We start from the raw sequence: 16795 nt of genomic DNA on the forward strand, positions 1-16795 counted from the left end.
AATATACCCTTAACGGTAACGTGCAGGAATTTCCAACTTTTGCTCGATGTAAAAAAATGTTTTCATGTATTTTGGCTACATACGGATGAAAATTATTTTTTGCACTCGAACTTCATGAATCAGAATGTAGGTAAGTAACAATTTTTTTATATCAATGATCTTAAAGTACATAATTATATTTCAAGCATAAACAAAATAAATTTCGTCAATAAAACAATTTATTAAAACCACAACTTACACCACACATGAAGACAAACACCGAAACAGGTTTGCATTCCTAAACCAGTATTATATTTTTATTTTGGCTACATTTCACGGCCAAGTTCCATCGATCTATCCGTGCCGTATGCAAATTAACTTTATTTGAATAATTTACTAATTATTATCATTTATTTCTTTTACTATGTTGCTTCGGTTGATTGGCGTTTCATTAGTGTAACAGCTGTTTGATTAAATTGTTGCTAACGTGATGGATTGCTATTTTTAGAAGCTAGGAAGAAGCTGCGCAAAATATAGAGGAGATAAGAACTTCATAAATGAGATCGTAATGAAAACCTTAAAAATGTGTAGGTATTATCCGACACAGGCCTGTTCTCATACAAAGAATGAATATGCGTTAATCGCCACATTTCCTCAAGTAGATCGACGATTCCAAACTTTGAAGTCCTGTATCTTGTCTTTCATTGAAGACTTTAGTCAGTCATTAGTGTCCAAGATACACATAAAATGTAGGTACATATTTATAACCTAGAAAAAATACATAGGTATTTTCCTGTTTAGAAGAAATCACATATATTTTATTTTCTAATCGACTTCGATAAAAAGAGTAAGACTTGATGTTTGTTATGATTTATTAAATTGACTAGAATATTAACAGATACTTTAAGTAATATCTAAAAGTATAGAGGGTCAGTCACCTTGATGTGAGCTTGAAGTTTTGAAACTGGTATAAAGTAATGAAAGCTGTCATTCAGTTCAGTTCAATTTGGCGTACTGCGATAAATAATTTACTGAGGCACCTTTGCAAAATGTTAATTGCAAAGCTCATCACACGATACCCAAAATATTTTTTCTCATATCTCTTCAAGTCTTTGTTGCCAAAAGCCAACAAAAGAAGCGAAAAAAACAAGTGAATGTGCTCTAAAAAACAATAATACTTACAGTGAAAGCAGTAAGCTAAAGTGTAATTAAAAGTAGCTGCAAACTACAGACTAAACAGTCGGCCGACAGTTGACCCGACGCGACGGTTGGCATTTTTTTTTTAATTTTAAGTTTTTTTTTTAAATTTTAAGAAAATCTTGACTCCAATAGTAATTAACTGATCTTTCAAAATTAAAATCTAAAATCATTTATTTAAAGTAGGCTGAAAATCAGCACTTTTTGAACGTCAGTATTATATGAGACAGCCCCAAAAACGCACAGAAAGGGTTTTTTTCTACGTGTTATTATCCTAGGAAGAAGAAGTGGCGCAACAAACTCCCCAGCAACATGTCTGTCTTTCTTATAACTTTGTTATGTGCGTAGGTACTACCATTCATCTCCATATTGATTTACGCGCTGAAACAAACTATCGGCCTACTAAAAGTTTGCAGTGTGCTCTAAAATTAATTCCGAATCAATGTAATTGTAATCCTCTGTTCCGATTCACAAGCCTATTGTTTCAAGTTCTTTTGTTAATTAAATACTAAATATTTGGCTATCACAGGCTAAAGTTTCATTGTGATATGTAGAGCGGTTATTTAGATAGACATTTTTGTAATTTGATATTGGTTTTACAAGTTTTTTAATTTGCTTAGAAGTGGAGTTTTATGAGGTAAAGTGGAACTTAAGTTTGTGTTTCTATTACAGTTCTAATACATAAATGAAAGGTACTTACAAGAAAAGTTTGGTTGCGAGTTATAAGAGTGTTACAACTTTTTCATGTAAAAGCGATGAAAATATGACATACAACAGCAAATCTAAAGTCATAACAATGTCGATATATCGGTCAACTTGTATAACATTGAAGAACGATTCGACATTCATTTATTGGCAGTAAAAAACGTTATTATTGTGTTTCACTTATAAAGTTATAAAGCCATCTGGGGCTCAGTAATAAAGAGTATGATTTATATCGTTTACGTCAATTTGGGTAATTCCACGCCCTATGATTACCTCATTGAGCTGACATACATACAAATTGTTATTTATATGCCATAACTTTATTGGTACTATCACGCAATAGCCCTATAGTAACTAGACCTAGTTGGGTATGAGGTCGTTTATTCGATTTCCTGGTTGGAAAGTGTTATTGAATTTTCCATCGTGGTGACTGTATTTAATTGATAAACCTCTTTACCTGCTCTTCAGGATTTAAACTTCCAATAAACCTTTCTTAATAGATGTTTAATCAATTTCCTAACCGCAATTCTGATAGTTGAAAACATCAATGTATAACATTCGATTCATGTTTTAGTTGCAATATCTTCATCGCACAGTTTGTATCCCCATCAATGATTTTATGCGGATGTCAGTTAACCTTACAACCTTCTAACTTTCAAAGTAGATATTTTTTACCAAGCTCACATACAAGTCTCTCAACACTGAAACATCCATAACTTCATTCAACTCCACAACTTAGGCTCATTACACACCTGCGACGTTAAGTCCATGATGCAGTCGCACAGCGCCTCCGGCAGAGGTGTGAACTGGCCCTGGTACGCCGGCGTTACTATGCAGTCCTCGATGTCACCTGGGAACAAAAGAAAAATTTCATTAGTTGGGTTGTGATTCATTTGTTTAAAGAGGGGCTTTGGAAAATGTTGATGATTTGTGAAGCACGCAAGATGCAGACGGCAGACGAAATAGTCGGACGACAGTTGACCCCATGGTTGGCAATTTCAGTCAAAGTTTTCAGTCGGCCTAATACCTGATTTTTGTAATGTGCGTACCATTATTTTCATAATAATTTATGAGTCCAAACAAACTATCGGCGGACTAAAAGTTTGCAGTGTGCATATTTATAGTTCATAATAATATTTATATGTATAGGTATTTTTTTACTCGTAATCCCAAGAATATTCAAAACGATTGATACGAACGAATGGAACGACATAACTTGAAGAATCAACAAAGTATCATTTACAGGTAGAGGAGCTCACAGTCCAAAATGCCAATTAAAAACCATCCTTTTCCAAAACCAGCTGCAATACTCAATTAAAGCTAGGATATCAGAGAGCGCATAAATCGCGTCGACACACGCCGGGGTGTCCACTGGGAACGTTTGTTGGAGGCTGGCCAAATTCACCAGCGTTGTAAGAGTCAAGCGGGAGGGTATTGATAGCTGTGTTTTCTAAATATTTGCTGCTACTGAAGAGGATTAGCAGTAGGTAGGGGTTAAGTAAAGACTGGACCAAAGGTTCAATAGACTTGAATAGAGAATATGCGTTTATGTATGGTCATTTTATGGTTGTACGTACTCATTTGCAATAATTTGAGACTAGTGAAAAGAGGTAGTAGAAATTTTTTGCCAGATTAAAATAGTTTTCCATGGGCGACATTTTCCCGTCCGCATATTCTACTTCTTAATAAAATATCGAGTTTTTAAACTTCTGGACCCTTAGAGGTTTCAGTTTCTACAACTTATCATTAGTAAGTTAGTTGGTTTGTCTGCCAAGATACCTTAAAAATTCCAAGCTTTAAAACCACGCTACAAATACAAGTCTTGTAGAACGAATGCGCCAACCAGAGTTCAGTAAAAATGTCCGCAGTATACGCAATAGGACCGCATTTATATCCGCGATGATATTTATACGTCACGTTTGGCTAAAACCGGGACTGCGGCGGATAAAGTTCCGTCACATTATCTTTTGGTAGCTACAAATTGTGAGACGACGTTATTATTTCCATTTCGTGTCAGGAAGCAAATTTTATATGGGCTAATGTTGCCGTTGGAAATAAAATTAGCTTCGGGAAGATTGGGTGTTTTATTTGATTGGACACGGAAACAATAATTGGGACTGTGGATCTGTTTTGGCTGCCAATTTGTTTATGACAGAATGTTTATTTTCGCCTTCTTAAATCTCAAAAGGGGATTCTTTTTAAACACGCCTTACATATGTTTTTTTAAGGAAAAGGATTTTGACTTAATCCCCAAAAATAAACTAAAACATGTCATGTTAGCAGAGGTCTAAACAAACGGCATTGGCATCCCCAAAAATAGTTATGTAACATCACGATTAAAACCAGCATTACACCACAAAACCACGCAACCGTCACACCATTGACACTCAAACACAATTTCAGTGCTGAATTCATGAAACTGAGCTGAATTCAGTGGATTGAAGAGCTTATCTATGCTCACAGACTCGGCAGTGGCTCGGTTGAAACAATAGTGATGGTACCAGGCTAGCATATTGTGGAAGAGTGTTTATTTTACATTCTGTTTGACTTTAGAAATGTTCACGGTAATGAAGTTGATGTGAATAGGGATTTAGATGTAGGTTAAACTGCAATAGTAAAACTAGAGCATAGAGCTTTTTTGTAGGAGATTGACGCTGGTTTTATAAATTCCAAAGCTAGAAGGAAGGCTATGGATGATTAAGAGTCTAATGTCTATGAGGGTGAAGATTTTACTAAGAATATAAATGGAAGAAACGTATTTGATCATATAGTAGAGAAAAGCATCTTCTACTCACTATAGACTTAAACATAACAGATGATGATACAATGGATTAAGTAGTTACTATAAATTAGTGTAAACAGCTATCGAATTACTAATTCATTCATATCAGTGCATTAACTATAATAGCTGAACATAATCTACTACTAATTAGTTGCAATTAACGATAATTACAGTATAAACCCAAAAGCGTTGCATTTGGCTGACATTCAGCTAGTTTGACAATATAATAACGATGCTATTCGAAGCATGAAGTTGCTGTTTTGCAAAATGGCGGCTGACAGTCTGCTTTATTTTGGACGCGTATTTTATCTTTTAGCGTTGGGTCCAACATTTCGCCAGTTTTGGTTTGTTCATTGGTCCTCAAATGTTTTGTATTTTTCTGACTTGAGCCACTATCATCATCAGCCTTGTTATCGTCCCACTGCTGGGTACTGCCCTACTCTCACACAGAGAAGGATTGAGCGTTAATCACCACTTATGCTTACTAGTAAAGCTTGAATTGTTTCTGATGATCCATCTGATCTATTTTTAGAGCCCTTGAGTGAGGGTGATTCTTTTCAAAATTATTAAAAGGATTTCCAACATCTCCAAAATATTTAAAGTAGTCAAAAACCCATCCATCCGCATTTTGTTTACAGACTTGTATTCCCAAAGCGTTTTCTTTTGTTTCAATCACTAGCTCCTAATTGTATAACCTTTCTTTGTAACATCGTATGAGCAATTATCCATACAAATATTTATTTCCGTGCCCTTTAGTAGCATCCAGCCATTAATCTTAGTGTTTATCTTGTTAGTGGTATGTTAATGCATTGTTTACCAAACAGGTGTAGTTAACGTATGTTCTGAAGCTTACGTTCTGTTATACGCATGTTAGTTGTTGATATTGGGTGTAAGTTTTGTTTGCTTATCTGCATCAATTAGTCCTGGCCTTACTAAAGAGGTTTTATGCTTATTTGCATTAATATCAATTGTTGTGTGTAGAAATACTGGACTGATTAATAACATTCCATTGTTATTGGTTCGTCTTCCATATTTGGTAAGCTGAAAGCTCAGAGCTTTTCTTTTAAATTCTCTAGTGGCTTTACTTTGTTTTCTTACTTCAAAAGAACGTGAGTTTGCATATTATCAGTAGTCATGACGTTTCGCCAGATAAGTAGCAACATAAATTATTCAATATTCTTTAGTTAATTACTACTATATTTACCACTAAAGTTCCTAGCCAAGTTCCTACCTACAGAAAAGGGTGACCCATTCTTCCGCAACCACGCGGCACATTTCTTTACAATCTCCCCTCTCCTCGTTATTTCACATGAGGCGGGCAGTTATGCTCTCCCAGTCAGTTAGTGCATAACACGAAAAACAAAAGCGTTGAGAGCACTAGGGTAACCTAAATTCTGCTTTTACGAGGACACGGTCGTCCACGGAATTATGTCAAGTGGGGTTACCCTGTTAATATGGTTTTATGAGTTTTGATTGCGTTTATTCAATTAATTGCTTTTTAATTTAAAGATGGATAAAGGTGTTTTATTGAGATGAATGTCGCAAACTGAAGAGCCTATACTTTTTATTATATTGTAATTTGTTTGTTTGCCCCTGAATTTTTAAATACATTTATTTACATGTATTTCAGTTTTAGATGGGCATTTGTCAAAAAAATACGCGAAATAGTTACCACAAGACGCGTGTAAAGCTAGCTGTATCAACTTGTTAATCGATAACTTTACCAACGATTAGTTCCTAACTATCGAGTATCGATTAAAGTTCCCTTCAAAACCCACGAACAAATTGTAGGTACACTTGCGTGCAAATTAACACGTTTGTACCTACATTGATAAAGATGGTCCTAAGTAGGCGTTGTGTCGAATACCATTAGTTACATGTTCCCGCACGTGGGTAGAGGCCAAGGTTGAGAAGTGCATTACAAAGGCGACTTCTTGAATTTATGATTCTTTTTTTGGCCTTTAATGGTTGAATTATTTTGAGACGGACACATTTTGGGGGTTTTTGCTTTGGGTCCTTAGAGGCGAAGAATAGTCTGTGAAGACAAAAAGGCTAACCACCTGAAAGTCAAAAAATGGTATCTAAGAAAATATATAAAATTGTATTGCATTGTGTAAAAATCACATAACAGCCTGTTGCAAAAAAGTACATGTTTTAAAAGATGTAAAATGTCTGACAAAGATTGCTTAACCCCATCAACTTAGTGTCGTGTATTGTCACTGAATAATAATTATTAGTAATTTAGGATACCGCATTGTTTTTCAAAATGGCATCTCTCGTATAAACTTGTGGATAAGCTTCAAGTTATTCTTAAGTTTTTACAATAAAAATCTTTAGAGGACTGAGGAATACTTTAACACTTGCTGCAATGACAATATCACTACTTTGTATGCAGTGGTCTATTTTTAAACTCGAAATGACTAATATAGGCATCAAAATCGTACTGGTAAGACTTCTTTTGTGGGTATTTATCGATCAGTATCACAATCTCTTCCTGCATAATTGATTATTATCACGAAAGTGCATTTAAAACTTTTTGGTCCTTTTGAATAATAAATCGTGTGCGTAATTAAGGAATCAATTAAAAGCAGTTGTCCGAAATTGTTATTTGGATTCGATTTTTTTTACCGTATCTGTAAAGTTTTAGGTTTTCGACCCCAAGAGTCAAATATACAGTACTTTACCTAAAAGCGAAGGACGACTGTTGGGTTCTATTAGAACATATTTTCAGATTCAAGTTCAAAAACAAATAAATAAGTTTGAAAATAGGACTAGACTTCAAGTCAATGGCTACATGAACACTTATTTGGATTATATCAAGAGCCAACTTCAGCTTACTGTTCACTAGCCAAAAGTAGTCTTGCCTTAATATAAGAAAATTATTACTTCATTTAACCTGTCAATAATGTACGGAACTCGGACATTTGGATCGTACTTAACCCGTTCCTACCACGTGGGTAGTCTTCGATGCCTCGTAAATACCACACTTTATCGCTTGCCTCGTTGCGAAAAAAATATAAAAATGTTATTGTGCCCCTTTTTCTGTGGCCGCTAGTGGAATGTTTATGCCTTGAGCCTTATAGCGCGTATTGTGGCTGCGTACCTACAGTGGAGCTTGACGAGATAATGTTAAGTTTAAGCATTTCTAATTTTGAAAGTATGGTGATTTGCGACTTTATATTTTAGTAATTAGTAGCTGTTTTTCTAGCTGTTCTGCTAGTTTACCAGCTTCCATTGTAATCCACGCCTTGGATATACGAAAAAAATATAGCCTATGTCTTCTGGGGAAAGTGTGGCTTTCCAATAATGAAAGATTTATTGGAGCAGAGGCTACAAACAAACATTTGAAAAAACTTTTGCTCCTTACATATTAATATATTTAGTACCTATAGATTATTTTTAAAATAACAGTGTTCAATAATCATAAAAGCTAATTTTATGCAGAACTTTTCCATGTAGACCAGCCCGCGTATCAAAAGATCAGATATTAAAATAACGAGCGACAAGACACCGCCATTCCACTTTGAAGCACCGCATTAAATGAATGGACCAAAGGCCTTGCATTCCACCCATTGGATATAAGGTAAACAAACTATAAAAACATGTAACCTGCCAATATAAAATCCAATCAATAACTTTCAGCCTATAATCCCCGATAAATGACAAACCATCTTAAGCAAAAGTGTATTTCGACGGACACCAGCAATTTGCCAGTCATTAAAAATTAATTTTGTTCCATTCAAAACTGTATGTATGTCATTACGAGTGGAAATAAAGAAATGCCCAAGTCCGGCCAAGGCTGGCTTGTGCCAGTAATGATACAATGATTCATTCATTTATTGTTATATTATTAACGCAATTGAGAATGATTGCTGAAAAGATTCGGATTCAAGCTGTTGACATATCAAGGGTGTTTTTTGATTATGAGTAATGTTTTGTGGGATCTATTGATAGGATAATCACCAAAAAACATGCGATGCATCGATTTGAAAAAATATTACAAAGCTCCAAAACTCAATTTTTAAGCCCAACTTGGGTTGAACTAATAGCCTGACATGATGGAAGACCGAATACGCAACAAAATATTATTGAAACTAATGAGAGATATAAATAAATAATACTTATGTAAAAAAATATTATAAACACTGTACCTACATCAACAACAAATTATAAAATCTACATTACAAGGATTTACCAACCAAAGTCGATTTGTTTTGCAATCGATAATGATTAATTCGATAGCAAATATCGAGATGCTCCAATGATCATTCATTCTAATCGCAAAATCAATTTGTATCTACATACCTACTGAAAGTGATTGGAGATGAAATTTTGCAATACTTAGTTCCTTTGAAATATTTCGTAACAAGAAGATGGTTTAATTATATCGATATTAATGATATTTTATTCAAGATAAAGCAAATTACAGCCAAAATATCGTTTCAGATTGAAAGGTGGAGGAAATTAGAATATTAATGTAGGTAATTACAATGTTATATTGCCTATTTATTTATTTTGAATCACGATCAAAGATTCGTACCTAATTATCGAGGTGTACTTAGGTATTTTGTTTCAATCGCAACTGTAAGAGCTGTGCATTAGATTGTATATTCTTACAATGAATACCTTACTTTATTTTAATAAAGACATGAAAAGGGCGGCTGAAATGTAATTTTAATTAGCTCTTTACATTTCTATAGGAACTTAACATTTCTATAGTACGCAAAATCTATTTTGTGTTGATTTATATGATATGTTTTTTGCCAAAATTCATCAAAATTAATCATCCACTACCCATTTAAGACTTATTGCACACAAGACCCCTTTTTCTATTTAACGTTACATAAGTACGAATTACTCATAGACTTTACGAAACCCATACTTCTAAAAACCAACGACGGAACATAGACAATGATGTTTTACCATGAAACCTGGCGTTTAACACCTGTACACCATGGCGTCAGGACGACATTACCATAATATTATGGGTTTACCGAAGTGGGCGTGAGACTAGAAATTGGCGTTTGAGTATTTATGTACCATTGACAGGTTATGAATTAAATGATAAATTAGAAACGATAATTGTTAATTGAAGATGTTTATTGTGAATCTTTGGGTAAAGATTTAGAAGGTAATAATTTTGTAGAATAGGTACATATTATTTATTTGGATATAATTCTCAATCTTTCTGAGCTTTTTGAGCTTGTAATGTCAACTTTGTTTCTTGTACAAGACAATAATTTGATATTTTTTAAGAGAATATCTACTTTTGGTGTTCTCTAATTGAATAAAGAACTCGATCAAAGTATTCTTTCCACTATAAAATAGTGAAACGTGCACTTTGTAATATAAACCCCGATTTCTTCACCGTTATCGGAAAACTCTTCCCTTTCAGCCTATCCCTCAAAGTATTATCAATTTCCAGGTGATTACATCCATTCACGTCGTTTAGTACAAAAATTGGCTATAATGTCGCTATTACGACATCGGTAGGTTAGGGGAAGAAATCCTTGCTTTGCATTATTAAGTTTTTGTTTGAAAGTTCGCGTCTAAGCAGTGGCGACAGTAACGATTTACCCCCGCTAATATTTTCATTTTACTTACGTTATATAATTTATATCATAATCATGAAGGTTATGTAATGCAAATATTATATGAACAAGGCAGTTGCAACTACTGAACTAATTAAAATTAGTTTGTTACACCGATAGTTTAGCCAGAGCAAAGGTTATGTACTTTTTATCCTGTTACCGAAGTAATGCCCTTATGACAAAAAGGCTACTCCGGTATAAACCTATAGTAATATGATATGTTTATCATTCACTTATAACCATAAATTCACACAAGCACAAGAACATCACACAACCAGTCGAGTTATGCCCGATTCGTCATTTTAGTGATTTGGCATCCATAAAAAACGTGTCCCAGTTTGTCATTCAATAAAATATTTTATTTTGCTTAGTCCCAATTGGTCATCCGTACTTTATTTTGTAAAAAGTACTGTCAACAAGATAAGCTGTACAATATTGTATTACGTTTTTTTTTATTTATGTTGGTTATGTTTTTTCCGATTATGGCAAGACGCTATTAATAAAATCGCGATTTCAACGGCGTCACACAACGCACGGCCAAAACCAAAATACCAGGATCGTATAAATCAGATGAGTAATATACCAATCAACGAGTGTCCATGGAACTGCCTACCATGTACTAGGACCGCATAACTTACAGGAGTATAGCAGTCAAGAGTGTCAGGATTTTACGTTTTTTTCCTAATTGTAGATAAACATACCAATTTACACCATGTCGATGAATTGTATTTTATGTATGTGAACCAATTTTTTGAAAATCCCGGTATAACTTATTTATATATAAAATCAGGTAATAAAACAGAAGCCTTTTATTTTCTAGAAAGAGACAATATATAGAAGGGGCAAAGTATGGTCCGGTTTCTATTGTTTTGTGTAAGTAACTATTTACTATTATCGGTATTAGCAAAAAAACATGTGGTGTAAATGCATTATTAGTTGGTTATTGAGTGCCCTGGAAGTGTATGTGACTTATGACCAAAACTTAAGCACGTAGGTATACATAAATAAAATATATATATTTTCTCAATTGTGTATGGATAGTAAAGCACTGGTACTCAGCTACATCCGGTTAGACTGGAAGCCGACCCCAACACATTTTGGGAAAAAGGCTCGGAGGAAGAAGTTTATGGATAGTTTGAACAAGAAGTTTAAGAAGATAATTGAACTGAAACGTTCTGTTTAACCGAACAAGGACCAATTTAAAAGAAAAACTGCAGTATGTACAACACAACTGCTGACTACATTCAAATTATTTTTGTTAATTAAATTTTATATTTATGAATATTTTTATGTATACAATCTCTTTGCTAGTTATGGGCCCCTGGTACTTTTGTTACCGGTACAAAAAGTATCGAGTCACATTTTCGGGTTTATAAAATGCCCATGTTGTCTTCACCTGTGTTTTAATGTAAACTTTATTATATGTATATGAGAACTATTAAAACCTTTACCTACATTGAAGTTTATCATTTAAAATTTCTTCTAACACTTTTATTTCTGACGGTACTCTGATACGTGAAATTTTATGCGGGTGACGAATCGGAACTCAAAATTTAAATATTAAATTATTTATTTTGCTCGAATGACCAATCGGGATTTGGTGTATGGAAAAAATAGTTGGTGACCAATCGGTACTAATGACAAATTGGGAATAACTCAACCAGTCACATTTCACTCCTTTGATTGATAGCCTCATTAGAAATTGCAAAGAAATTTTGAAAGCGATACCTAATTACCCCGAATAAAGTCGTCAACGAAACTTATAAATCGTGAAATGCAAGAACGTTTTGCACGCTAAGTAGTAATAAAGTCTAAACTTATATTAAATCTGCATTCCTGCAAGTTTTGTTCGAGAAGTAATTATTAAAGTTACAGTACGGCTGTTCGTGCTAACGGAATCGGTGACAATAGTAATTGGTATGAAAAGGAAGGAATTTATGTAGCAGCTTTAACAGGTAATAAGAATTTATCGCTTTTTAATATATTTTTTGTCATAATGCAGTGGAGGCAGTGATGTTGCCGAAACGCATATATCGATCCAATCATAAGAGAAAGAAGAGATTTCTTTATAGAATTTTTAACAATAAATAATTTGGAGACAATATATGTGTACCTTTACTCTTCCATACTCTCAATTCTTTATGTTCAGATAGGATGGTTATGCTAACTGACCTGGGAGAGATCAATTGGCGATTATCATAATTTGTACTTATCCTATGCTTAGCCGCAAGTCTTTATTAATAAACACCAAAGATCTCCTGTCTCCTCTCTATATCAACAACTTAATAGAAATACAATAAAGATACAAAAGCGATTAAAGTCAAAACAAAGTCCCAAGTCGCAGGGCTAGGTTAAGCAAACTGTATCGCGTGATACACAAAGTACTTTATTAGTCTAGACTGCTGCAACTGAGCGCGTGTTATTAATTATAGTGCACGAAATATTTGTTTTTCTGATACCTAGGATAACTAGACAGGTTGATAGGTAAGGCAAACGAGGTAGTATAAAGAATAATGTGTATTTTTGAATCAATTTGGCCCTCTCAAATAGGTTTCAGTCTTTTTCTGTTCTGTTTCGTAAAAAGTGCGATTTAAAATGAATGAAAAGAGATTTTTCATACTAGCGGATTTGTCGATCGTATATACTTGACACATTCGGCATTCTAGACGTTAACAGTTTTTGAACCTATACTTAGTCAATGAAAGCACCCATACGATGCGAGCGGAAAGCCTAGTGTGAAAAATTAACTAATAATGATTTTGAAAATTAACTAAGCACCTATATATTTGACTCATGAACAAAAAAGAATAATAAAAAAACGTATTAAACTTATTGTACCTGTAACTCATTATTCACATAAAAAATATCGGTAACCTCTGTACCAGCAAAAGGTGTTATATTAAAGTCAAAGGTGATAAGGTAGCGCAAATATAAATTAACCCTAATTGGTAATTACATAGAAGCATATATAATTACGCACACATTTACAAATTACTTACATACCTAATGTTCTCTACATGGCCGATCGCATCGCTACTCGATCGCTTATTCATACAATTTAATCAGTTGATTATGCAATCATTAATTTGTACTTTACTAGTGTAAATGTAGCTTTTAAATAAAACTTAAATATAGTTTGTTTATTTTAAGGACACTAGCCACTGAAAAACACTTTTTATACAGCGAATTCCAAAATAATTAAGAAAATACTCACTATAACATTTTACATAATTATATTTGTATTAAATAACTTAGATGGTTATGATATAAATAATTTTAATTATACTTGGTAGGTATAGCTCTATAAGGCAAGTAAGTAAAATTATGATCGCTAAGTGAAAACGAATTTATAAGCCGTACAGGTCGACATGCGGGTGAAACCGCAGGGCAAAGCTGTTATAAGCGATGTGTTTATTTGCTATCTATGTCATAGTTTATGATAGTTAACAGCATATAGTAACTGTGATTAAGACCGTTCATTCCTATTCAATAACGTTACGTGAGAGGCCCTGCCGGCAGTTCAACTCAGGAATTTCTTGCCTGCACACCGATTTCTTGTGTCAATGCGAAAATTATTATTTTGTAAGTGAAAATTATTAGTAAAATAAACGAGGAATGTAGTCTTAACTTTCCACGTAATCTCAATAACGAATTAGATGCTAAAACATATTCATAATAAGCCGTAAATCCAAACCAATTGCGTTCGAGCAAATACGACAACTTTAGTAAAAGTTGGTAGTGTAAACTTTGAAGTTTTAGAACGCGATAGGAAAACTCTTAAGTGATTTCTAGCGGTAGCACTATGCCAATATTACGTGGGACTAGGGTTGGTAACACATATCTTTATATCTTTGATGACACTGAACATTTTATATAACGGGCCTACAGTGCCTATAACATTTTGGTACGGCCTGCAGAAGCTGCAGAGTTAGAAGAGTTGCCGCGGCTCTGATACACAAAGGGCTCTACAGTATAATACAAAAGTATCATGATATGCTGTGGATGTCAGTCTAGAAGAAAGTGATGTTTTGCTCTAGCCGACACAGAGACGACAGCTATAGAGCTGCTATAAATACAAAGATTTTATTTGAGAAGATGTAAATTGTTGTCACCCTAACTACTAACCCAGACAGATTTTTGCGACATTCTAAAGCAGGAAAACCCCCAGGAATCCCATTTGGTAGGCAGCCCTAGGTTGAAGTAACAAGGATTCCATTTGTAACGGAAAACTGCTAGTTGTAGAGGTTGTTTGCTGATGTCGAAGGAGCGACGGTTCAATGTTTGTCCAATGTTCAATGTGAACGCTCGTGAAAGAGTTTAAACTTTGTGGAGATTTGTTGATTAGGTGTAACTATCCTGTTAGTGCCTATAGATAGGTAATAAGATATAGTACCTTATCTTCTGTTATCTCATTTGGATCTTGTAGAAGTGGGTATTCTTGAGCTGATAACCAGGAAAAGTGGGCAATTTTGGGTTTATAAGCACGAGTAACTCTTAACTGTCATTGGCATTTCTTTTTATTTTATCTCGCTTATTTCTAAACCCACTTAATTTTGCTACACATTTACAACAATACAAGTTAATTTGGCATAAGAATTAGTGTGTATGAGTGTAGCTCTCGTGTCAAATAGGGTGAGTAACGATACGTGAGTATTCTTTATGAAGTCGTATCTCAACTTGAGACGTAAGTATTTTCTGCAAGTGACATTGAGAGTGAGATACGCTACATGTCACGATTTTGTGTAGGCTTTCTGTGCAAGTGGTAGATGAGTTTTAATAGATACCTACCTAAATGGTTTGTTTATTATAATTACATTAAAAACTAACACAGCTAGGATATACTATATTTCTTACACTCATTTGTACTAGGTTTTATTATAGGTACTGGGTTTTATTATATATTATATATATATTGAGTGAGAAGTGTTTGCTTAAAGGTGCTATTCTCAGAAATTAAAGGTTCAATTTGAAAACCATTTCAATGGTAGAATATCACATTGGTAGAGGAAGACTAAGGGCCCCTTTTTACCTAAAATGCGTGAAGTAGTTCTCTAGGAAAGTGTTTGAAACTATAAAAACAGCGAGTAAACCATTAATGAAGCAAATCTTTCTTGTTATCCGTTCCATTTTCGTGAAAATCACTGACATTATTTTATAATCTTTCATTGATGATCGTTTGTCACATAACTAGGGCAAGATTTAATAACTTCAGCTCTTCGTTCTAAATGATTTGAAATTTGTATGGTCACGTAAACTATATTTTTCTCACCACGTTTTCACCCTGCGGTGTGCGTGAATAATTTTCTATAGAATAGTCATTTTTACTTACCATAGTGATTCAGTTTTGTAACATAGATTAAATGGACAATAGAAGAGCCATTTAGTAAAATGTTTGTGTGTTTGTCACATGCGATATAAATGATCTTAACAACTTTTCTTGTTGTATTTTATTTTTATTGAGTGGAAACAGTAAGATAGGTTATTAGGGTACATAGGGTATTACACAATTTCTATTTAAGTAAGTAATATAATTTCGTATACATACCTACATGTTTCGTATACATACCAACAATTAAAGAAATAAAAACAATACGAACTTTTAATGTTTTGCTTCAAAAAATTATAAGACTTATGAAACAATTCATTCAGCTTATTTAACTTAACAATAAAAAAAAACATTTTCAATGTCACTTCTATTATTCAAACATCTGTGGTAATAACTGTAGAATCATAATGGCTAAGGCGTTGAATATTCTTTTGTGAAGTTTTTACGCAAAACTGATTTACGCGAAGGAATGCTCCATGGTTTAAGTAAAGTAAAATCAATATTCATAAACGGTATTCGAATTGTATTCAATTTTGACTACCGTAATATCTTTTAATCGTGATATCTGATCTGCCGATGACTGGCACTAAATAAGGAATGACTTTAAATATAGGTGATTATTTGCGATTGTCGCACTATTTTATTACAAACTGGGTAGCTCTCATTTTTAGATATTATTTTATCCTTACTAAAAAGTTTAATAAATGCAAAATAATGCCTACCTATCGCACTTTACGCCGAAACTATTCAACCGATTCCAATAGGTACACAGCTTCTAACCGGGCACAATAAATTGTTCTTTTGGGAAATGATGAATGATCCGGATGGAACCGCAGACAACCACTGTTTCTATAATAATTGTAGTCATTACTAAAAAAACTTAAATACACTGTTAGTAGCTACGAGATAATTTAGCTGCTTAATTAATTTTCTTTTATTCATTGATGTTCATTCAACAATGATAATGCTATAAATATTCAGTTTCCCATGTCTTTTATCTCGTAACCGCGTTTGGTTACAAACCAGTGATTCCAATTTATATGGGAAATTATATCATTTCACGGCGTTTTACACAATTTCCAGAGCAAATGTGCTAAATTGGATTATTTGGATTCAAATATACATTTGGTTAGATCGTTTTTATTTATGTAGGTACCGTTACATATATCTGCTTATATACAAACTGTCGATTGTTTTTTGGATCGACCAAAGAAC

General features: G+C 33.8%; 1 protein-coding gene across 1 annotated transcript in view; it reads right to left on the reverse strand.

Moving 5' to 3' along the window:
* LOC124630319 (probable serine/threonine-protein kinase DDB_G0267686) overlaps positions 1–16795 on the reverse strand; it is a 175684-nt gene that overhangs the window by 38840 nt on the left and 120049 nt on the right. The window contains exon 4 of the mRNA XM_047164171.1: positions 2634–2731. Within this exon, the coding sequence (XP_047020127.1) occupies positions 2634–2731 (98 nt within the window). The remainder of the gene's footprint in view (positions 1–2633; positions 2732–16795) is intronic.

Source organism: Helicoverpa zea, chromosome 5 (genome assembly GCF_022581195.2).
Source record: "Helicoverpa zea isolate HzStark_Cry1AcR chromosome 5, ilHelZeax1.1, whole genome shotgun sequence".
NCBI lineage: Eukaryota > Metazoa > Arthropoda > Insecta > Lepidoptera > Noctuidae > Helicoverpa > Helicoverpa zea.